Consider the following 22,520-nt stretch of genomic DNA (forward strand, 5'->3'; position numbering starts at 1 on the left):
CAAAGATTGGATTCGTGCTGACTAGCTGCTTTTCTCTACTTGAACCAATCAAATCCACACAATCATGCCTGCAGCCGAATGGGGCCGATCCTACGTCTCTGCCAAGATAGCGACCAACCGCGGCACAGGACGGGCGTGTTTTGCATTTCCGACATCGCCATGTCATCTCTTCGATACGCTTGCAATGGAGCCGCTGGCCGCATTTTCAAGTGCCGGTACCACCGCCGATCTGTGCAAAAAGCTTTTGTTGCTCTGCAAGGATGTTAAGAATGCGGCAGCGGAGACTGACCAGCTACGGCGGCTCCTCGCCAACTTCCAGAGAATCCTCACCAGCGTTGAAGAGATGCGCAGTAGCCCCAACAATGCAAAGCTCAAGCATACTCACCAACTCAGCGATGCCATTCATGAAGCCCAGTCCTTAATGCAAAAATTAGTTGATGACCTCTCCCCCTCTTCCGAAACGGCTCACAGGATACTGCGCAAGATCAAAGGAAGCTCAATCAGGTGGCCTTTTGAGAAAAATGACATTCTCCAGAGGATGAGCAGCCTAGAACGATGCATGCAAGTGATTAACGAAAGCCTTCAAGTTGATCAAACGTTAGTACACGGCGCCAATTCTAATTCCTTGAGCCTTGGCGGTCGGCGCTAACTAGAACATAGCAACCTATTGCTGGACATCAATTACAGAGCTATTCTTGACAAGCTTCCTGTCGCAAGTGACGCCTATTTCGATTCCTTTGACGAAAGTAGCAAGGCAAGATGCCTTCCAGAAACTCGAGTGGATCTCCTTCAAGACGTTACCAACTGGGCCAAGAAATCAGACTCACATGCCGTATTTTGGCTCAATGGCATGGCAGGCACCGGCAAGTCGACTATTTCTCGAACAATTTCGGAAATTTTCGCGAATGAAAGTCGCCTCGGGGCCAGTTTTTTCTTCAAGAGGGGCGAGGCTGACAGAGGAGGACTGGCCAAGTTTTTCACAACAATTGCCGCGGATCTTGTACGCCGACAGCCAATATTTGCGCCCCGAATCAAAGAGGCGATTGAAACTGAGCCTGGCATATCCACGAAATCAGCATCAGACCAGTTTCAGAAGCTAATCGTTGGCCCTATGTCTACTATTCCTAAGGATTCTGGCCAGGAGAGCCCTATCATCATCGTGGTCGATGCCTTGGATGAATGCGACCGAGAAAAAGACATTGAACTCCTCATTTGGCTTTTTTCTCGCTCATCACAACCAGCCTTTCCAAAGTTGAAGTTCTTCCTAACTAGCCGCCCTGAACTTCCACTCCGCCTAGGTTTCAAGAAAGTAGAGGGAACCTATAAAGACTTAATCCTTCACGAGGTACCAGCCAGTATCGTTGAGAACGATATGCTGAGATTTTTTGAGTATGAGCTTTTTAATATAAGAAACGATTACAATCTCTCAAGGCCCGATGATCTCAAACTTCCAGAAAGCTGGCCTGGCAGCTCCAACCTCGAAGTCCTTGTCAAAATGGCTGTTCCTTTGTTCATTTTTGCTTCAACTACATGCCGCTTCATAGCTGATCTCAAGCACGGTGACCCCCAGCATCAGCTCCAACGAGTCCTTCAGTACGAAGCAAAGGCTCCGGGGTCGCGTCTTGACGCGACATATTTACCAGTCTTGGACCAACAGCTCGACGGACTGTCTAACAGTGAAAAGGCAGAAGTCGCTCAAGAATTCCGAGTTATTGTTGGCACAATCATTATCCTCGCAAACCCTCTGTCGATTACTGCATTGTCACGAATACTAGATATATCCAAAGAGACCATTTTGAACCGCCTAGAGATGTTCCATTCCGTCTTAGACATTCCGTCTTCGTTAATCATGCCGGTGCGAATGTTGCATCTTTCGTTTCGCGACTTTCTGTTGGATCCAGAAAAACGTGACAAAACCCCATTGTGGGTAGAAGAGAGACAAGCCCATGCTACAATGGCTAATCACTGCCTGCGCTTACTCGACAATCTCAAGCCAGATATGTGTAGTCTCAAATCTCCAAGCATATCAACGGTGGATATACAACGCGAGACAATCGACCATCATTTGCCTCCTGAGCTACAATACTCTTGTCTATACTGGGTGAGTCATGCACAACATTCGGAAATGAAGCTTGTTGATGGAGGGCCAGTCAGCGAGTTTCTACTGCGCCATTTTCTCCACTGGCTAGAGGCATTGAGCCTCATGAATCGGACTCGGGAGATCATTGGGTTGATTCAAATGCTTCAAGCACTTGTAGAGGTATGCTCCCATTTACATGCTATAGTTTTGGGTGTGGTTGTCCAAGTACTAATAATCTTTGCAGCCAGAAGCAGGTATCAAGACATCCGACTTTTTGAATGACGCGAAACAGTTTGTGCGTACCCATGCCTCGACAATTGAGTCGTGGCCCCTCCAAATATATTCTTCGGCTCTTGTTTTTACCCCATCGGACAGCGTAGTGAGGGCCCAGTTTAGAGACAGTATTCCTTCATGGATACTATTTCCGCCGCCAGTCGACCACAGCTTGAATCCGTGCACACTGCTGATAGAAGGGCGCAGCAATTATATCGAATGTATGGCCTTCTCGCATGACTCGACGTTGTTAGCTTCGGGATCCAGAGACCAGACACTGAAAGTATGGGATCTTGTCACGGGCGAATGTTTGCAAGCAATGACGGGCCATACAGACTTTATCTTGTCGGTAGACTTTTCTCACGATTCATCAAGTCTGGTGTCTGCCTCGTCTGATCATACCATTCGTATTTGGCGTACCGAGACGGGAGAGTGTATCAGAATACTCACCGGCCATTCCGGCATTGTGACATCTGCAATATTTTCACCAGACTCGACTTTGATAGCATCAGGAAGCGAAGACTCAACTGTAAGAATATGGAACGAAGAGACTGGGGAGTGCAAGCATGAGTTGCTGGGCCATAAAGACCCTGTGACAACTGTTGCATTTTTACCAGACTCAAAACTTGTTGCGTCTGCATCTCACGATGGAGTTATTCGTATCTGGAGCACTAACAGTGGTGCGTGCGAGTCTACTATGCACCAGAAAGAGGACTATCATCCATGGCTTGCGATGTTCTCACCCGATTCAACGCGTTTAGCAATCGTTTATGGCGACGGCGTCTTGCAATACTGGAGAGTCGAAACGAAAATTTGTGAAAGGCGAATTCAGTTTGGAAACAGTAATCTGAAAATAACACACGCTGCGATCTCGCACGATTGGAAGTATTATCTATCCACCACCACGTTGGGCAAAACATTGCTCTGGCGAATAGATACGGAGCAATGTGTTCATGCATTCAACCCTCGTATTGGTTTCATCTCGTCGGTCGCCTTTTCGCCTGATTCGACATGTCTTGCATCGGCTTCAGTCAGTGGTGAAATCGGTACGTGGGATGTCGTGGAGCAAGACCAAAACCAGCTGATGGCTGATCCAACCGCCATCGACACACGCCCTAATAGAATTAAATTCTCGGATGACTCATCTCTCGTTGCAACTACAAGCCTGCATGGCAGTAGGATAATGGTATGGGATGCTAGAACTGGCTGTTCTGTCCAGAAATTGAGATTTCCGGGAGATACGTTAGATGATATGGTATTTTCGCATGACGGCTCATTTATGGCATCAGTATCGCTTGGTTCCTCTCCCAAACAGCATGTGTGTATCTGGAAAATGGATACAGGTCTTCGTACGGACGTTGAGTACCACACGCCGCCATTCATGGATAGAGGGCGTTTCACATTTTCCCATGACTTGCAGTTCTTTGCTATCAGCTTTAGAGAGACGATTTCTTTGCGGGGTATAGGCAAGAAGAGTTGGGATTACACCAATGAATATGGCCACTGGTTCTGTCATGCTGTTTTTTGTCATGACTCCCTAGTCTTAGGAGCGGCCACAACCGGAGGTACAGTACTTTTATGGGAGACAAGAACCGGTCAGCTTATTTACCAGTATTCTATACCCGGAACCGAAATCGAATGCATTGGATTCTCTCACGACTTGGGGCTCATCGCTATTGCCACAAAGACATGTCGCATTCACATTATTCATCGCGATAGCGGCGAGTGTATTCGCACGATTGAAGACAGGCCTGGAGATATTGACGCACTAGCATTTACATATGATGCTTCATTCATCGGTGCTAGCATAGTTGGGAGAAGAGGAACATTCATATGGCAAATCAAGACCGGCCAACTCTTACACAATATGCATCTTTTGCATATGGGTCGATATGTACAATTCGATGGCAGCAGGCAACACACCCCCACAAACGCCAGTGCTGACAGTCAAAAGAGCAGATTGCATGGTGTAGACGATCACTGTTGTGGCTATGGCCTTCACTCATCTGGACGATGGATCGTATGGGGTACACAGAAACTTCTCAGGTTACCTAAAAGATACGAAACACAGAAAATCGCAGTCAGCGACCGTGCAATCGTTTTGGGCTATGAGGGAGATAGAGTTATCATTATTACTACGTCGGCGAAAAGTGGACCAGATTTCGAGCATATATCCAAGATGCACGGAGGAATAATTTGATTCATCCGCTTATGATGTAACTGTTTCGCCGAGAACGAACTTGGATCGCCTTGAAGAAGCTTGGGATTCCAGATAGTGTCCAAGCCACGCAACATTTATCCAGACGACTGAGTGCCCAGATAACTAACACAATATTGGTATTTTCCTCCTTGATGAACGAAGATCATAATTTCGACTCAAATCCCTTATTAGCTTTCCCTTATTATCTTCACTTCATTACCAAGACATTTCTGAAGCGAGGCTTTCCTGCCAGCAGACTATCGATCGCCTCTTGAACATTTGTCAAAGCATACTCTTCCACCATGCACCTGATGCCATGCAGCTGAGCAAACTGAATCGCCTCTTCACTGTCAATTGCATGACCGCTGGGCCAGCCATGCACACTTCGACCTCCATTAACAAGCGTAACAGTATTAAATTCCACTCCGCCAACAGGAGCCAAACAAAGCAGTTTACCGCCAGGAGCAAGTCCATCGACCAGTCGCCCTATAATGTCGGGGTTTGGTGCCGTTTGAACAATAATAGAGGCGCCACCAAGTTTAGCAAGTTCAGTAGGGCCGTCGACCTTTTTGGTGTTGATGTAATGATGCGCACCGAGTTGCGTGGCGAAGGCAGCTTTGTCGTCGCCAGATGAAAGAACTACCACTTCATACCCCATTCTGCTCGCATACTGTACGGCAAGATGGCCTAAGCCGCCGAGACCCTGAATAGCAACGATGGCGCCCTGTTCAACCTGCAATTTCCGGATGCCGTTGAAGACTGTGACTCCTGCACAGAGTAGAGGGGCGGCTTCTGCTGGGTTCATCTCTTTGGGAATGCGAACGATGGCTTCCTGACGGAGGAGCACGTACTCTGCAAAGCCACCATCTTGAGTAACTCCGTTGATTGCCTGGTGTTCACACATCTGAAACCGTCCTTTTTGGCATTGTCGACAACTGCCGTCATGCCCGCCATGCCAAGGGCCTCCGACTCGCTCCCCTATAGTAAACCGGTTGACATCTTGGCCCAGTTCGACGACATCTCCGATGAGTTCGTGGCCTGGAGTTCTAGGAAAGACATCTCCGAGGTGGCCTTGGACTACTGCGATGTCTGAGAAACACACGCCGCACGCTAAGACTTTGACAAGGACTTGGCCTGGTCCTGGATGTTGGAGTTTCACGTCGTGAAGCTTGAATGGTGCGCCGGGTTCTGTGAGAATTACGGCTTTGTATGTTGTGGGGAGTGGAGCTGAAGCCATTGTAACGTGAAAGGAAGCTGAGCCCCGAATGACAATGACATCTTTAGAGCCTTTAAGCAGCCGGAGATTGAAGGATTTATGTATCCGAGCCTGAGTCACCTAGCTATTATGAGCTGTTCCTTTGCTAGAGATATGCGTGGCAGAATCCCCTCGACATCCACGTCTCTTCACTGGCGACACAGATCGGTGCCTCAAACGAGTAATTCTCACATGACAGCGAATTGGTTTATTAAGCCCGAAGACGGAAAGTTGTACGTAAGTCTTATTAAAGCACATACCTCTCTTCTTCAGATTTATAAAGTCACTTACACCGTATTCAGGCATGCCAAGAGCATCCCGTAGACCCCACTGAAGCGGTTGGACATTGCCTGAGAAAATTACTCGAAGAGGAAAACAGTCGTTTTGCGCCGGCCGATCGGGGTCCACATTATGACCGCCTTGTGCCGTTCAAGAGGGTGGAGATTCAGGGACGATGAGTTTCGTGACGCACAGTATGTCCGAGGATTTGTGGGGCGGATGGACAGTGTGAGGCCGGTTGAGCAAAAGACTTTGTGCTTCAAGGTGCTTACCAGGTTACAGTTCTGACTTCGCAGCAAGGTCAGGGATAACTGTGTAAGTGTTGGTTGAAACAACAAAAGAAAGGGATTATCAGAATGTAGATGAACGAGTCCATGGAAGTGTTTTGTTGATCCGAGACACCGCACAACATCACACTCAATACACTTGGGACCTTCAAAAACAGACATGGAATTACCAGACGAAAGCATCAACTTGCTGGAGTCTATTGATCTACAAACATCTCTCTCAACATATACGTCCTGTCAAAGCTCTCCTGTGAGCTCAGTTTGGCAGGTGCTTGCTCGGAAAATATCTGAACGCCACCAAAGTGATCTGATTATCTGGATTCCGCAAATCAGCATCCTCCCAGTCCAAAAATCGCTCGAACCCAGACTTAGTAAGGACGTTTTGGCTGGCAAGGTTTTCCGCCGACGTAAACGCCGTCATAATCTCCAGCGGCTGCTCATCTCCCTCGGAAAAGCTGCGCTGGTCCACTTCGACTTCTGCCTCTTCTCGAGGCAACTTGCACCACATGTCTAGCCACCCCTTGGTAAACTCAGTCGCATATCCCTTGCCCCAAGCGTCTTTACGAAACATGTAGCCCATGGCGGGCCAGCCAAAGATGGATTTCAGCTGGTGGCAGCCGCCGATGCCAATCATTTCGCCTGTTTCTTTGAGGCAGATGGCAAAGTTGTAGTGTGCCCCATCCTTTGGCGGGAGGAAGAACTCGAGCTTTGGCCGAGTTTCATCAAGATCTATGTCGGGTCTTCCCTGGGGAGTGTTGATCATGACCTCGGGCTGTGAGCGGATCACGTTCAGGCTTTCGAGGTCTTCAGCAACCAGAGCCCGGATGATTAAGCGATCAGTTGTGACTGGAGCCCGGGTAGAGTTGAGCGGCAACGGACGAACAGGCAAAGTTGTCTTGACCGTTGCCCATTTTGGCTTGGAGGGTGTTGATGACGCCATGAGTTGTTTTCTTATAAGTTGCTTTGAAGGTGAGTTTACGAGAGATGTTTGTCCTGTTGTCGTATGAATCACAAATCACGAATATCTCTCATGGTTTTGGCAAAAGACCCCTAGAGCTTCCAAATGTGGCTAAAACCGCTCCTTCGCTAACTTCTATCTTAGCTCTGTCAGGACTAGAATTAGAAGAACACAGTGTGTTGGTAGACCACACTGTCCGTTAGTAGCCTCAGCTGAACATTGAGAAGCAGTTTTCCGTGCTCCGTGGAGATAAAGCCGAGCGGAGCCGCCACAGTTAGGCTCGATTTGCAACCAATCTGGGTTGACGCGGATGATGAATGCCAAGACGATCTTTGACCATTTCTGGTAATTTTCAAGTCCAACTTGCATCGGATAGAACCGAGAGTTGCTGAATCACTCTCGAGACTCATTATTCAGCGGTCAATTTGCAATATGACGAGGTTATCGTTGTCTGTTTCTGAGATGCCTCGCTTTCTTTATCCGTTAATGGATTATTCGCCAATTGTGGCAATTTTCTGGATTTGCGAGGGATTGAAGCCACGTTCTGAGCATAAATAAAACCTTTGAATGCTTCGGATTGAATATTCAGAATGTCGACATCAGAGTCATCTTTCAACAACTCAAACAAGCTCTTTAAAAATGGCATCAACAACAGGAAGCTGCAACTGCGGCTCCATCACAGTCTCATTGAGCGCACCTCCTTCAAAGACGGTGGCTTGTCACTGGTATGCTTTCTCGTGCTCTCTCTATCGGCTAGAGTCCCTGTTGCTGATATTTGTAGCCTCAATTGTCGCCGTGCTGGTGGACGTAAGGAATAGACACAACGCCTAGTTCCACACGAATGACACTAATTCTCGATAGCATATTCCATCAACTATGTCATGGATGAGAGCGAGGTAAAGGTGGATGATGTGCGGGACACGCTGAACGAGTATGAAGATTACAAGACTGCCTCGGGCAACTTGGGAAGAGTATGTCGAAACACCTTGCCATACTATTGGTTCTAAGCCACTTGAAGGATGATGTTTCTGATTGAAGGCGTTTATCCAGAGGAATTTCTGCAAAGCTTGTGGAAGGTAAGACTTCTTTTGGTGCGATATTACCTGAGAGACACCTTGTACTGACCGTCAGCATAGCCCGATATACACGATCGACATTACGATGCCCGGAAAGCTGCTCATCAAAGCGTCACTATTTGATGACATTGTCGAAGATAGAATGGATGTGTTTTTGGACCGCAAGATCCAGTGGTCTGGTTGAGCTGCCCTACCAGGTACTGCAAAAAATAAAATTAAAAAAGAATTATTCACATACCTAAATCAATAATTTTGCTGAGCTCTAAGAATTCAATATGCATTGAATAGAGCAAACATGATTCAGTAATCCGAATTGCGGAGCATCAACGCCCGAGTTTTAGTGCTTCACTCATCACCTGATGGATCCAGCAATTAAGCTTTCACTGCAGCGTCCAATGCAGGCTGTTAAGCTTAGTAAGCAGAGTTATCCTCTTATCCCGGCTTGACGATTCTCTGCTTACTCTCTCAACTCTTTACTTAAACTTGCCGTCTCACAACCCTGGTAAGCCAATTGAGCGACGAATGAAGCTGTGACCGAGCGAGACGAGTTGATCACAAGCATAGTCAATGTGCATCGCGAGAAACAATGGGTTCGGATGTCAAGCCTCAGGGATTCAACGTCATCCCGTACGAAGACCCAAGAGACTCCAAACCATCACAAGAAACCGGTAACTCTTCTCTTGTCTCGGATGTGATTGTCGATGTTCCTGAAACTGAATTTAAATCAAGCAAACAAGTCTTCCATCAAAGATGACATCACCAACTCTTCCGCCAAGTCAAGCGGCCACAAGCCTCTTGAGTTTGTCTCGGTGACGCCGGCAAAGCAAAAAGGCAACAAAGCAATATCGACTGTTGTCCGCACGCAAGTCATGAAGGACTACTTTTGGAAACAAAGGAATCCCGAGAGCACCGACCAGGCAGCAAGCGAGAATCCGGCAAACCCATCCCAGTACAAGGGAAGATTTCGACTCAACTCACAACCCAACAGGACAAAGCCCAAAGCAGGCGTCAAGAAGGCAAAAGGTCGCGAGAGGACCTCTAATGAAGTCGCCAGAGCGCAAAAGGGAAGGATTTTAGTGCCGAGGGGTCCGATTTCCGATCCGAGCATCTACGATCCGGATGGGTTCTTTGCGAGTACGCCTGCGGGACTGTTGGGTGGGAGTTTGGATCCTTTTGACTCGTTTTCGCTCAAGTTGAAGCCGGAGAGTTTGAAGCTGATTTACTATTGTGAGTCGGGCAAAGGACACTGAGTTGCTGGGCGTCGGCTACTTTGACAAAGATCTCTCACTGACCGCGGCATCGCCAGACAAACAAAGCTATTCCAAGGACTTTCTCGATCTCAACGTAGGAGGCGGCTACTGCTTGTTCGATGCTCGGGAACACCGGGCTCTGTTCCATTCCATTCTGTATCTGGTTGCTCTCGATTTTAATCTCAGACGCGGGTTCTCCGATGCCTTTGGGTGTCTCTATCATTCATCTGAGGCATTTCGGCTGATCAACGAACGGATCCAGAGCGCCAACTTTGAAGATGCGACAATAGCAGCGGTTGCATTGATAGGCGCCAAAGAAGTACGTTTTTGCCGTCTCTTTATCATCAGTATTGTAACGCTAATTTTGTGCTATGCAGAATCTCGCTGGCATGTTCGACGTTTCGTACATGCACATGCAAGGCCTGAAGTTCATGATTGAGAAAAGAGGCGGAATCCAGAATATCAAGGGCCTTCATCGCGGTGTAGTCATTTGGTGAGTTCCTGTTTTCTCGAGAACATCATCCAACTTCTGCTTGACCAAACTGACAATATTTGGCTGCCAGGGCTGATTTCTGCAACTCGAGCGTTTGGAATTGTCCGCCACAGTTTCCGCATACCTCACTTTCCTCGAATCAAGACATCGAGTTCCCATCCGAAACATCATCATCGACAGACGGCGCCTCGCAAGACAATCTCGATGTTGAATCGCAAATCGTCTCCCTCGTACAATCTCTTCGCAAAATATCCGCTGCAAAAGACGTACAAGGCCACAAAAAGACGGAAGCAAGTCATGTATACGATACCGAGTACAGGCTCCATCTTATCAAAGCCAGTATTGCCGATCGCGGAGCCAGCAGCAGTGAATTGGTTCCCCTATGCGTTGCTTTGAACATATACCTCTACCTGGCTATACGAGAGCTTCCGGCAAGAGCTCAGATGATTCAGCGCTTGATTGATCGGCTACAAGCCACGTTCAATCTGCAGCTCATAGAGAAGCCGCCTTCGAACACACATAAACAAAGCTGGATATTGTGGATGTTATTCATCGGATACGCGGCTGCCCTTGAAAACAAACGACAAGAGTGGTTTGCGCAAAGCCTGAAGTCGCTGTACACTAAGTCCAGCTTTCGGGACATGGACCAGCTTCAAGAAACACTCAAGAGCGTCTTGTGGCAGGATAGCTGGAGTGAGTATTACTTTAAAAAGCTCAGAGAAGAAATCGCTTGAGGGAGAGGGTGAGGAGAGACATGGGTGGGTACAAATCGCCATCATTTTGAACAACAAAACTCCTAGACATTAATTTGAACAGCCTTGGGTATAGCGCACTGTCATTTCGTCGTTACATTCATTCCATCATTCCCACAATGAACATATGTTCATTGCGTCTTTTTTGTTCTTGTGACATCCATCCAGATTTGTGATTGGGCAAAGACGCCGTGGTTGAATATCTTGTAAGGCTTATCCGGATCGCACAGCGTAAAGTCGAATCGCCGGATTAGCTATGCGACACAAACACACAGTTAGCGGTCAACTTGCGCAACGCGACACGAAACCTTACCTCGACAAACACTTTGTTCAACTCAATCAGGGCAATGGATTTACCCAAACAAAGCCAGCGACCATAACTGAAGATGAGATCCAGAGTGCTCTCCATTTCCTTCAGTTTGTCTGAAGAAATGTTGAGCCATCTCTCTGGTCGGAACTTCAGCGCATCTTCACCCCAGACATCTTGCCGCCGAGTAATCGCCCAGATGCTGTAACCCACTCTTGTCCCTCCTGGAATAAAGACGCCGTTCCAGGTATCACCTTGTGGTGGAACCTCTTTTGACATGAGGCCCGCGATTGGCGGGAAAATGCGGAATCCCTCTTTAATCACCGCCTGAAGGTATGGCAACACTTTGGCTTCGCTGTCGGTGATGACATCGCCGGCAATGTTGGCAGAGGCGATTTCTTGCCGAAGTTTACGGAGGATTTCGGGGTTTGCACATAGCTCCAACATCGTGGACCTGATGGCTGACGCGGTTGTGTCAGACCCGGCAGCGCTGGATTACTCAGTAAATCAGAATGAGTCAAGGTTGCAGGGGGTAGTGAAATGGCTTACATTTGCAGCAGGATTTCGGACTCGGATTCGGTCTGGGTGAGGCCGTGTCGGATGAAGGACCCGAGCATGTCCCGCTCGGCTTTGACGTCTGGCTTGAAACGTTCTGCCGCGACGTCTCTTGCGATGCTTGACAAATAAAATGCGGAGTCAACATCCACGGTCTTACTCGTGTGGGACAAACCGGTACCAGGGGGGTTGAGGACAGGCTGCTCACCTCATTATCCTACCAAATCCAAGCTTGTCTTTCGCCGATGGGAGCAACCCTTTGAGGATTGGATTATTCAACAGCTTAAGCAACCAGGGGAACACAGTAACCACCATCACCATGGGGAGGTTCTTCTCGGTTGTCTCAATGTACTCGTAGACATCAGTGTCCGTCTCGATAAAGCCGAACGGCGCTCCGTATGCAATATCAGAGATGCAATCCAAGGTGAAATACTGGACCTTGCGGCCAAGGTCCACGGGTGCCTTTCTGTCAGCGTATCTGCCTAGCAGGCCCATGAATGCCCGGACATTGTTGTCCATTTTCGATTCGATGTTGTCGACGTCGCGGCCAGCGTACTAACACTCTCAAGCGTTAATTTCTTTCCAAAACTCTCCGGTTGAAGATATCATGACACATACACCAGCGGCCATTTTGGATCGCAGAGCTGAGTGTGCAGCTTCATCTCGTGTGGACAAACAGTTGTTCGAGGTGGGGTTGAAGCGCATGCCATCATACCAGCTGGACCGTCGATATTCTGTTTTAACATTGCACATGTGCTTGACAAAGATGGGGTCGTCGGTGACGAGATCGTTGAGTCCAACTCGAGCGATTGTTCCTGTAAAGTGGCAAGGTGTGGTTAGTTGTGTTTCATCAAGCCAGTGCACGCGGCATAATGCAGCTGGGCACTATGGGCGTTGGCTGCGAGCCGCGGCTAGCTACTAACCGTATTTCTGCGTCACTTCCCAGAAATCGAGATACGATCTGCCGCTATCCACAGATTTAAAGAGCCACAAGTTTGAGATCTTGGCTAGCAACGGCCCGTCGAAATGGCGAAGTCGATAGTATTGCCATGTTGAGGACGACACAAACCACGCAACTATTACCACCAAAGTGAAAAGAGCGACGCTAGCCGGAGAGATGGTTCTGATGAAAGAGCTGACATGGTCAACAAAAGGCGAAATACTATGGGCCAGTTGCGCTGTATGGCTCAGCATCGCAAATAAGAGGTGAAATGCGGCTCCAGAAGATATTCCATGATAGATCAGAAAAAAGAAGGCTCAAGCGATAAATGTCGACGAGTGTGTGCAAAATATTTTCATCCTTGCTGCGATTCTCGGCCTTGGCCGCTCCTAAACATGGTTTTTGGGGGCCATCCCACATGCAGCCCTTGCCAAGGATGGTGATAACACTACTCGGTATATAAATGGACAACTCAAGAACCAATAGGCTAGTAAACAAGCACTTTGACCATCAAAGTATCACATGTCTCCACCAGCCAGGCTAGATTCAGCCAATGTCCGACAGATCCGGACTTGAGACGTAACCCAACGCTGGTCAAGAGGGTGTCGCAATATAGCCAGAGAAGATCTCGCATTACGTGACCCCCTTTGACAAAAACACAAATGCGGTTCCGTAGTGGATGCGAGTCAGGAACCGGCTGTTGAGTTGAATCCCTTGGTTTTACGCGGATTTCGACGGCTAACGTCAGCAGACCATTCCGGTTCAGTAATCTATAAGGCAGGCGAAGACATATTAGTTTGTCTCTAAGGATTGTCTCTATGGAGTTTGCTAATGAAAACCACGGACTTGCGGAGTTGAGTCAGGCGACAACCCGGTTACTCTCAAGTAACATCTTAGCGACAGGCGGGGCAAAGCAGCTGCAGGACGAAATAGGGCTGTGTCTCTTAGCTCTTGGGCAATGCAAGAATATGCAAGAATACCCAGGATTGACTGCTCAATCGACTGCTCATATGCAAATAGAAGCCTGTCACTTTAGCTAAGTGGTGCTAGTAAGCGCCAATTGCGCCTGGTCCGCGAAAATTGGCGCTATCCGTCCCGCAAGGCTAGGATGCTCAAAAGCCTCCGGATTGTCTAGGCGGCCTCGGCAGGCTTGGTTAGCCAAGGCCAAGGCACCTCGGCCCTGAGGCCGGTAATTCGGGATGGGTTGATTTCAAGCACTTGCCTTTCTTAGCTTGGGATCTGAGCTCACGAACGGCTTGGGGGCTCTGACGAACAGGTAGACACGAGCAGGGGATGAGGCACTAGGGCGAACCACAATGCACTTAGACCAATGAAGCATATGTAAGCCCCCCAAAGTGGCGGCCTGTTTCCTCTGCTTGGGTCCTGATTAGTTGCAGAGTTGTGAGAGTTCAGAGTCGACTACCTGTCTGACCAAGATGTGGCTTTTGCACACTTCGAATTATCAGTAAACGTTGATTGCTGTCATTGGCGCCAGATGTGTCATCTTCCAAGGCTGTGATATGTTTGGAGCCTGTTGCGTGATGATTCTGAAAGTATAAAGTAAGAAACAAGAGCACTCAATGTGCCATCGGTATAGACACAGCCAACGCCACAACTCCACAAACCATTGGTACAGTGCCTACCCGGACGAACCCGGGCAAGGTTCAATTTGTTTCAATCTCTTGAAACAAGTGAGCTGAGCCGAAAATTGTAGAATGCAATGTTCCTTCTGCCCTCGTGTAGAGTTGGAGTGAATACTTATGCTTTTCAAGATTGCGACCGTTCGTAGCTACACAACCGACAAGTTACACGAGGTGCAGTTATTCTGTAACATCCAGTCAGTGAATCGAGTAATTCTTTAGGGGCAAGAAGTAACAAATAAAACACTGACAGATCCATCTGATGTAAACCTCTTGTTTGAAGAACATCCGGCTTGGCTATCCAAGAGACAACGTTGCCAGCAGCGCGATCGAGAGAGCGCGAGGTTAGTAAATTCACAGAAGATGCCTGCACAAACTGAGCCATTGAGCGCCACATGTGTTGTTCTCATGTGGGAGGATTAATTTTTCCATTGCTGCGACGACATACTCGAGCCAGGCCTTAGCGATGATTCCTGAGGATTGTTGCCCAAACAAACAGGGAGTATATTGCACTTGGGCACAAAAAATGTCGAACAATTGTTGCTGTCGTCAGCAGAACTTGGCTATCAGCAATTTAGTAGAGCCAGGTTTCGAGTCGTCATGATCTCTCACCATGGTGCATATATGACCAGCCGCACATTGCGAGTGCTACGCTCACTGTTAAGTCCTTCGCATACCTAAAATCCCTGTCGAAAGAGCGTTGATCGAAATGTATAGTGATCATCTGACTGTTTCGTAATTCATTCAGCGACCGTAGGCTGTGAAGAGCCAGATCTGTAACATACCTGCCGTCGGGAGCATCATGTCGCGTACAGGTACGCCGTCTGTACGGACGTGTTGTAGCCCGCACCTCATTGAGCTGAGGTTGTAGCTGAAGCAAACCACAGTTACGTGGTACTGCGAGAAAGTATTGTGCTAATCAAAGGTTAATAGCTTCTCACAACACCCATGACGGCATAGAGCGGGATAGTTGAGTTCAAATCAGAGATGGTCTAATGCCGCAGTAGCCTTCTTCTACTGGACGCTCACCAATGCAGCCGCCGGAAACTACGCGGATCGGAATCCGGAGCGAACCCCTGGCTAATGCACATTCGGCAGTCTCTATCGAAGCTGGAAAACGGTAAGATGCAGGGCAAATTAGGCTACTGCTCAAGCACGGGAGTGGTGTGTCGATCCAGGGTCGCATCACAGACGTTGTGTCCTGGAGCTGATTCACAGAGGCGACATGTAAGGTGAGACGGAAAAGAGATGCCGGCACGATTGCAGCCGAGCACTCAAGACACAAAGATAGGCCTAAATCTTCCGGCTCATCAACGATTATTCAATCATTTGCTGCAGTGCAGGACAGAGTGTAGCGTTTGACTGCTCTCGTGATGCAGCCAAAACCGCCAGCTTACTTGGTTGTTCGGTCCAGGGTCGAATGGGCTTTTCCGGGCCACTGCTGAGAGTGTTATCCAGGATACAGCAAAACGAATAAATGCGTCACATACCCAAGTTCGATGCAAAGGCATTGACAACACTCTCATTGCAAGTTCATGCCATATCGATTCTTCGGAACATCGCTGACGAGCTAATGCCACGTGCGCGGAAACTGGCTGACTGATTCAAGAGACTCGTTAGATAGAGTTGGCGGGAAAGGGTGGAGTTTCGTCGTACACCCAATCAGGAAATAAAATGTCAGCTGTCGTAGTCCGATTTGGGCATACGATCAATTGATATAAATGACACTGAAGACGCCAGATGGGAGACGACATCAATTCAAAGCATTCCTCTCTGTCGCAACTCCAGTCCTTCAGGCTCATATTGAGTTCTCTTCATTGTGAACCCGAATTCAACCTGTGCTTCGTCGACCGATCGCTGTATCGTCTTATTGAGCTATCCGACTTTGTCTAAAGGGCAACCAGAACATTAGCCATCAAAAGCTATCCGCGATAAATATTCCACGATGCATCTCATTCTTACCGGTGCCACTGGGCTCATCGGCTCGAGTGTTCTCGACGCCATGCTCAAAATGACCGAGGTGACAAAAATCTCGATTCTCAGCCGCAGACCAGTCGCAATGGCTGAAGACGCCAAAGACCCCCGGGTCAATGTCATCATTCACAAAGACTTTTCGAAATACGATTCAGAAGTTCTCAGCAAGCTTCAAGGCGCGACTGGTGCAGTTTGGGCCCTGGGAGTTAGCCAAACCAAGGTCTCGAAAGAGTATGCTGGCCGCGTTGCTTAGCCCATGTCAGAAGCTGGAACTAACTGACCTTGTCACACAGGGAGTTTATAAAGATCACAAAAGACTATCCTCTTGCAAGTGCCGAAGCGTTCTCCACGCTTCCCCCAAATAATGACCCATTCCGGTTCATTTTTGTATCCGGTCAAGGCTCAACGCAGACGCCAGGTCGATTTACAAACCTGTACGGCAAAACAAAGGGCGAGGTTGAACTTGCCTTGTCTCAGATGCGCATCACCAACCCGCGTCTGTTGGCAGATGCCGTAGGACCTGGCTTCGTCGACGGTAAAGATCATGCAGCAATTCGGCCCTACCTTCAGAACCAGGGTCTCTTTATCGACGGCACCAAGATGTTGTTGAGAAAGCCGATTGAAGTGGGCGCCAAGTGGCTGCATTGCCCGAGCGAGCCAATGGGACGGTTTCTGGTTGGAATGGCATTGGGGAAGTATGAAGCTCAGCTACGAAGTGGGAACGTTGACATGGTGACGCTGAATGGAGGTCTGAGGATCATCAAGAACGTTGCGATGAAGCAGTTGGTTGGCCTCGATAATGCGTGAAGGAGGCAGAGGGTCTCATCTTTTGGTCACGGAGTTGCCTGGATTCTAGGCACATGGTTAGCAGCGTGCAAATATTGGCGTTAAAGGAGTTGGATTGGAACATGACTTTGACAAACCATAGATGGATGTGTATAGCGGACAGACAGATGAAGAGACAGGAAGAGCGCGTCGTTCGAGCCATGTTGAACATGCGACTGTTTCTGCGCTGTATGGCAATGAAACACCTAGTAATTTGTAGAAAGACGATGAAGAGGAAAAGAAAAGACAAAATCTGAAAACAAATGTGTTCTTGCCAATGTTGTGTGTTCTGCCTCAGGTATAATCCTCGTTTACAGCTGTTAAGCGAATTGTTTTGGGGAGGCGCGTTAGTCAGCATCGTGAACCAAGGCAAGAACTTCCATCGCCTGTCGATGCTCATCTTGAGCGACGAGCAAAGGGTCAATGACATGAAATTACATGAATTTATGAATGCATCTCATATAATTCTCAGAGGTTAATGATTAACCTGGAAACTATTTCATGCACGCAGCGCTTGGATCATGTCATCATTGAAGATGAGGTTATCTGGATTGTGCACGGCTTCGGAACGAACCGACGAGTGAGATGCATGAGGCAGTCACTGTGAAGCTGAGTGAAGTACACTCCTTTGCACTCCGCTAAATTTCTCACTACATCAGGGGCATTGCCTTGAATCAGTTTTATTTACTTCCATCTTCGTGAGATTCAACTCGGTGTTGCAACGCCGCTACGTTTTTCCGTGGCCGGAATTGGTGATACTGGAATGCGACATTCTGACGTCAAATTTCCAGGCATCCAAGGTCTAACCCGGTCATGTCCGCATCATCACAAGCGGCCAAGAACTCAATTACCAATTTACATGCAAGGGGTACAGCAGCCGTGATGTCTATGTAACCCACAATGTTTCATCCAAATAGGAAGATGATCGAAAAACATTGAGGCTATATCAATATTGATTGTGATGCCCAAAATTGATGTTGCGCTTCTCCAGGTGCATTATCAACCACTGATAACAACCTCGGCTGCTTTCGTAGCGGACATCAAGGTGCACGACGCGCTGCGAACCCCGTCGGGGCGCTGTAATACAGAACGTTTGCGGGCAATTGGCCACCCTGCAGCCCCTGTAACTCATGCGCTGTAAGGTTTGGAGCAAAAGCTCCACAGCCCGCGTCATCGATGATGCGACGATAATTCCAAGAAACCTAATGTTTATTATAAGATAGATACGGCCTCGCCTCATTTTGTCATGAAATTATCCAATTCTGTTTCCTTTATCAGTACCCTATACGAACAGCCTCAACTTTGATTATATCTTAATTTCCATACTTTACAATTACTACTCCCACGCCATGTATATCCAAAAGCTTACAGCCGCCGGCCTTGCTCTCGCCAGCATCGCATCATGTACGACGGATTCCCATCATTTCCCCCCTTCTTTTCTCAACAAAAATGAAACTTAATGAAAAATTACCTCCATCTAACGCATCATTTCTAGCTGGCGATACCGTCTCCAAAGGCCACGTACTCGACTTCGCCGTTGAAAAATGCATCGATAGCGACGGAAACATTCGCTGCACCAAGCCGTTCCCCGTCAAGGAAGGTTCATGCTACCGGTTCGAGTGGTCGACAAACGGGGCGCTCGCTCACACAACGGTGGAGGTTAAAGACGCCGGGAGTGGCGAGATTGTGTACTACCGGGATACCAACGGCGAGTGGAAGCCTGAGAAGAACGAGATTGTGTATCTCGATTTCAAGCCCAAGATTTGGGGGCAGGGCAATGAGACTGTGGATTATGAGGTCAAGAAGTGCGATAAGGATGATGAGCTGTGATTGAGTCATCTCGGATGATTGATATAATTTTATAATAATAATAATCTGCTGTATCAGCACTGAGTTTTGAGAACTCACGCATTATTAGCCCATATTCGCACATATGAAGCCACGACCAGTGATGAAAGTGATGGTGATTGTACGTAGAATGGCGTGTATCAAAAACATCCAAGGAGTCTCAAAGCACACACCACATTGAGCCTAATAAAACACCACAAACTGAGATCATCACCAATTCAAGGCTCTACGCCATTCGTTTCATTTAAATCTTCAATTGCGGGTCATTTTGTCCATTTTGTTGGGAGCAATCCCCCCTTTGTCCACAATTGTATTCCCTTTCATCAATCTATTCTTGTCTACCTGTGCAGTATCTACAGTACATTGACTCTCATCATTGTCTACTGAGCTCATATAGGATTGGGTATAGGCAGGTACTCGGAGGTGAAACCACCACGTCCCACTAAATAAATACGAAACATCACGAGTACTCCAAAGTTTAAAATACTCCCATTGATAAGGCCCATTTCCACCATCACATTGGCATTCTGATCCCCTTTGCCAGCTCCGATTATGTCATCCCTCGCTCCATAGGGCTGAGATTCAACGAGATCCGAGATCCGAGACGCCGCCATTAGCGGATCGAGCGGACTAGGGTCCACCAACACTTCACTTTAAATCAACTCTCAGGTCACTATCTTACGTGCTGCACGGCGGTACTTTTCGAAACGCCATTTATTTATTCCGTTCTACTACTTGTCCCTGTCCCCGTAACCAAAAGTCTTAGTCAGCACCCTACTCTTGTAACAAGTCTGTGTACCTCGATGGTATAAGCCGCCCTCCTCCATTACCACCATCTCGGCCACCTTGTAGAACGGAATATCCCAATCATCGCGTTCGCTCCTCATACCAAGGCACGGAATAGGATGGAACGCTCAGCTTAGGCGCCACCAATCCCGCTCCTCGTTCATTACCTGGTTAATAAAGCAGCGCGACAAACGTAGTCTCTCTCCCCTCTGTCTCAGAATATAATCCGAGGCCGCAATGTAGCTGGAGACAAAAGCGTCCCACGTCCGCTTCTGGATCGACAGCCTCTGATTCGGTCTTGGGATGTAGTAGCTCTGCTTCACAGCTTCCACAGCCAACTGCACGCCGTCTTCATTCATTTCGATTGTCCGGGCTTTCTCAAAGTGACCGACCCGGAGTATGGTGTGGCCTTGAGGGAGAGAACCAGCTTGTGAGAGTTGGCTCTTAACGCTCTTCCATGAGCTAAACAGGAAAAATTGGACTCCACGGGCGTCGATGCAGGCGACCCAATGCAGAAGCGCCAGAGCAACGGCCACTCTACGGGCCAACGACTCAACGTCCAGCTGTAGCTCTATCATTTGGTTGAAATACATCTTGTCGTTGTGATATGAGAAGCACTTGGCGTCGCCTCTGCCCTGCATCGAACTGAAATAGAGATGCACGGAGCAGTATCTGTAGGTATCGGCTCTGCAGGCGTTAATATGGGGCACATAGTTACCCACGATGTGCTGATCCAAATCCAAAATCGGCACATTTGGAACCGATAGTGGAAGTGGCGGAATTCCCTCGGTGCCATCGTCTTTTGCTGGAAGATAGCATATTGTCTCAATTCTATACTCCCACGATGGAAGCCCGCCGAAAGGAATTGCCTCATTTGTGTTGACGTAGGGATATCGTGCGACTTCGACGGCAGTAAATTTCCATCCCTGAAAGATTTCAAATATGTGCTGATGCATTTCTTTGAAAACCGATGCTTTATTCATTCCCCGTGGTATGGGCGGCTGGTGCGGGCTCGGAAACGGAAAGGATGGCCTGCCAAAGCCAGTGGCATATCTTGGATGAAGCCGTATGGGAAGATCGAAAGTGGGCACTTGATAGTACCACCAGCCTCCTACTCCTCGGAAAGCACGCCCATAGGGGAATCGCTTGTCAGAACCGGCTGGTTTATACCCTCCACCTAGATTGACTGCCTGTGCAAGCGGGAAAATTGGCGCGGGATCGCTGGCCGGGAGCATAGGCGACGGTGAAGGATTTCGGCTCCCGCTCGGAGTGTTTGGACTATCACTCGGAGTGATTGAACTCTCACTCGAAGTGCTTGAATACTCACTCGGAGTGCTTGAACTCTCACTCGGAGTAGATGCCTCGGAAGTGGTTGCCCATAGTCTCGGCCACATGAAGGTGCCGGCGTGCATCATGCTGCCTGATGTACCGGATGAAGAAGACTCGGAATCGACGCTTGAACTATGGGGGTTATAGCAAGATGTGCCGACGATTGGGGTACACTGTGGCATAGGATTTTTTCCTTTGTCCTTCTTTTTTCCTTTGCCCTTCTTTTTTCCCTTGCCTTTCTTTCTTCCTTTGCCCTTCTTTTTTCCCTTGTCCTCCTTCTTCACAGTGCTTGCCTCTGGGCTCTTTGGCTTTTTGTCTTGATAAAATGACGAGACCTGAAGCCATTCTGGGAAATGCTCCACATCCCAAGGACAGTCATGCACTTCGGCTTTGTCATGGTCACCAGGGCGACAGAAGGCCTGGAGGGGACTTAGCTTGATGCTAGGAGGAGTCATCTCGAAGTGGTGTGCGACTGGAGTGTCCATGTTAGCATGAGTACCTGGAGGGGTGAGGCTTGACCTATACATCTTGATGTCTTGACCACGACGGCTAAAGGATAAGCGAACCTGAGCTGAATCCAAGTTGAAGACTTGGATGAAAGTCAGATGAAAAGATGCAAGCCGATGTAGGGGGGAGACTGCCTATTTATAGACGAATGGCGATGGCACTACTCAGTCGAGCACACCAAACTTCACAATGACCAATGGCGATGGCGCTACTCAGTCGAGCACGAACTTCACAGAGATCAGCAGCCGTCGTGCTTGAGCCAGCTCGTCATACCCCTCACATCTGGACTCGGGAAATTTGTTGTGTGAGGGCGAGAACCTTGTTCCGCGAAGAAGACGGGCCCATGAGGCTGTTAGAGTTTTATGCAAGTACAGGCGATATACTTCACTCCTTGCTTTGGAGAGCGCGCCAAGCACAGTATCGAAGGCGTCAGAGAAAGATGGCCTGGTATTCATTTGTCCAGCTGTCTGTAAGTTGAGGTTCATCCCCATAGCTTTTTTATGTCTCTAATGTTGACCCATTTCAATTGTCATGACTACTACTATGGCGTCCATCAAAGAGCTATCGACGCGTGCGGTCGTATAGTAACATGTATAGTCGAGCCATCGTCCAGCATATCGCCAGGAATCTGTCGGCACTAGGACATGTGCTGTAACCGGCACATCGCCGAGCTCCTGATGGCAGATGTTCTAGTACTGGAGAGGGGTCGGCTCATCAGATCATACCAGAAGTTACTGTGTTCGTGGCGGCTCCGGCAAAGTCCCTGGTGGCCGGCTTACCTCATGCTGTAGACGAGCTTTGCCGAGAGATATGCCCCGATGCGCCATCTCTGGGCTGATATTGAGTTTCAATAAGTCTCGTTGTTCCGCTAGATAAAGATAATGAACAGGGAGCTGCATCAAACGG

General features: G+C 48.4%; 9 protein-coding genes across 9 annotated transcripts; 5 read left to right on the forward strand and 4 right to left on the reverse strand.

Annotated features, from left to right (window-relative positions):
• Positions 1-64: 64 nt before the first annotated feature.
• T069G_02005 (WD domain, g-beta repeat domain-containing protein) lies at positions 65-3,604 on the forward strand (the record flags this gene model as incomplete). The annotated part of the gene is made up of 5 exons (XM_056169215.1): positions 65-597; positions 661-2,260; positions 2,325-3,033; positions 3,289-3,399; positions 3,573-3,604. 5 exons carry the CDS (start codon positions 65-67, stop codon positions 3,602-3,604), a joined length of 2,985 nt encoding a protein of 994 aa, XP_056034531.1.
• Positions 3,605-4,761: 1,157 nt separating this feature from the next.
• On the reverse strand, positions 4,762-5,790 carry T069G_02006 (alcohol dehydrogenase groES-like domain-containing protein; the record flags this gene model as incomplete). Its single annotated transcript, XM_056169216.1, has 1 exon — positions 4,762-5,790. One exon carries the CDS (start codon positions 5,788-5,790, stop codon positions 4,762-4,764), a length of 1,029 nt encoding a protein of 342 aa, XP_056034532.1.
• Positions 5,791-6,630: 840 nt separating this feature from the next.
• T069G_02007 (acetyltransferase (GNAT) domain-containing protein) lies at positions 6,631-7,314 on the reverse strand (the record flags this gene model as incomplete). Its single annotated transcript, XM_056169217.1, has 1 exon — positions 6,631-7,314. One exon carries the CDS (start codon positions 7,312-7,314, stop codon positions 6,631-6,633), a length of 684 nt encoding a protein of 227 aa, XP_056034533.1.
• Positions 7,315-7,971: 657 nt separating this feature from the next.
• T069G_02008 (glutathione-dependent formaldehyde-activating enzyme domain-containing protein) lies at positions 7,972-8,592 on the forward strand (the record flags this gene model as incomplete). The annotated part of the gene is made up of 5 exons (XM_056169218.1): positions 7,972-8,057; positions 8,114-8,139; positions 8,194-8,303; positions 8,371-8,408; positions 8,469-8,592. The coding sequence occupies 5 exons, from the start codon at positions 7,972-7,974 to the stop codon at positions 8,590-8,592; spliced, it is 384 nt and encodes a 127-aa protein (XP_056034534.1).
• Positions 8,593-8,994: 402 nt separating this feature from the next.
• T069G_02009 (fungal specific transcription factor domain-containing protein) lies at positions 8,995-10,885 on the forward strand (the record flags this gene model as incomplete). The annotated part of the gene is made up of 5 exons (XM_056169219.1): positions 8,995-9,076; positions 9,138-9,635; positions 9,715-9,977; positions 10,036-10,151; positions 10,222-10,885. The coding sequence occupies 5 exons, from the start codon at positions 8,995-8,997 to the stop codon at positions 10,883-10,885; spliced, it is 1,623 nt and encodes a 540-aa protein (XP_056034535.1).
• A 149-nt stretch (positions 10,886-11,034) lies between these two features.
• T069G_02010 (cytochrome p450 domain-containing protein) lies at positions 11,035-12,959 on the reverse strand (the record flags this gene model as incomplete). Its single annotated transcript, XM_056169220.1, has 6 exons — positions 11,035-11,157; positions 11,217-11,700; positions 11,760-11,885; positions 11,974-12,320; positions 12,384-12,580; positions 12,689-12,959. 6 exons carry the CDS (start codon positions 12,957-12,959, stop codon positions 11,035-11,037), a joined length of 1,548 nt encoding a protein of 515 aa, XP_056034536.1.
• Positions 12,960-16,290: 3,331 nt separating this feature from the next.
• Positions 16,291-17,126, forward strand: T069G_02011 (uncharacterized protein; the record flags this gene model as incomplete). The annotated part of the gene is made up of 2 exons (XM_056169221.1): positions 16,291-16,550; positions 16,613-17,126. The coding sequence occupies 2 exons, from the start codon at positions 16,291-16,293 to the stop codon at positions 17,124-17,126; spliced, it is 774 nt and encodes a 257-aa protein (XP_056034537.1).
• Positions 17,127-18,493: 1,367 nt separating this feature from the next.
• On the forward strand, positions 18,494-18,974 carry T069G_02012 (uncharacterized protein; the record flags this gene model as incomplete). The annotated part of the gene is made up of 2 exons (XM_056169222.1): positions 18,494-18,548; positions 18,640-18,974. The coding sequence occupies 2 exons, from the start codon at positions 18,494-18,496 to the stop codon at positions 18,972-18,974; spliced, it is 390 nt and encodes a 129-aa protein (XP_056034538.1).
• Positions 18,975-19,906: 932 nt separating this feature from the next.
• Positions 19,907-21,634, reverse strand: T069G_02013 (zinc finger protein domain-containing protein; the record flags this gene model as incomplete). Its single annotated transcript, XM_056169223.1, has 1 exon — positions 19,907-21,634. One exon carries the CDS (start codon positions 21,632-21,634, stop codon positions 19,907-19,909), a length of 1,728 nt encoding a protein of 575 aa, XP_056034539.1.
• Between the last annotated feature and the right edge of the window lie 886 nt (positions 21,635-22,520).

This window comes from Trichoderma breve, chromosome 1 (assembly GCF_028502605.1).
Source record: "Trichoderma breve strain T069 chromosome 1, whole genome shotgun sequence".
Lineage (NCBI taxonomy): Eukaryota > Fungi > Ascomycota > Sordariomycetes > Hypocreales > Hypocreaceae > Trichoderma > Trichoderma breve.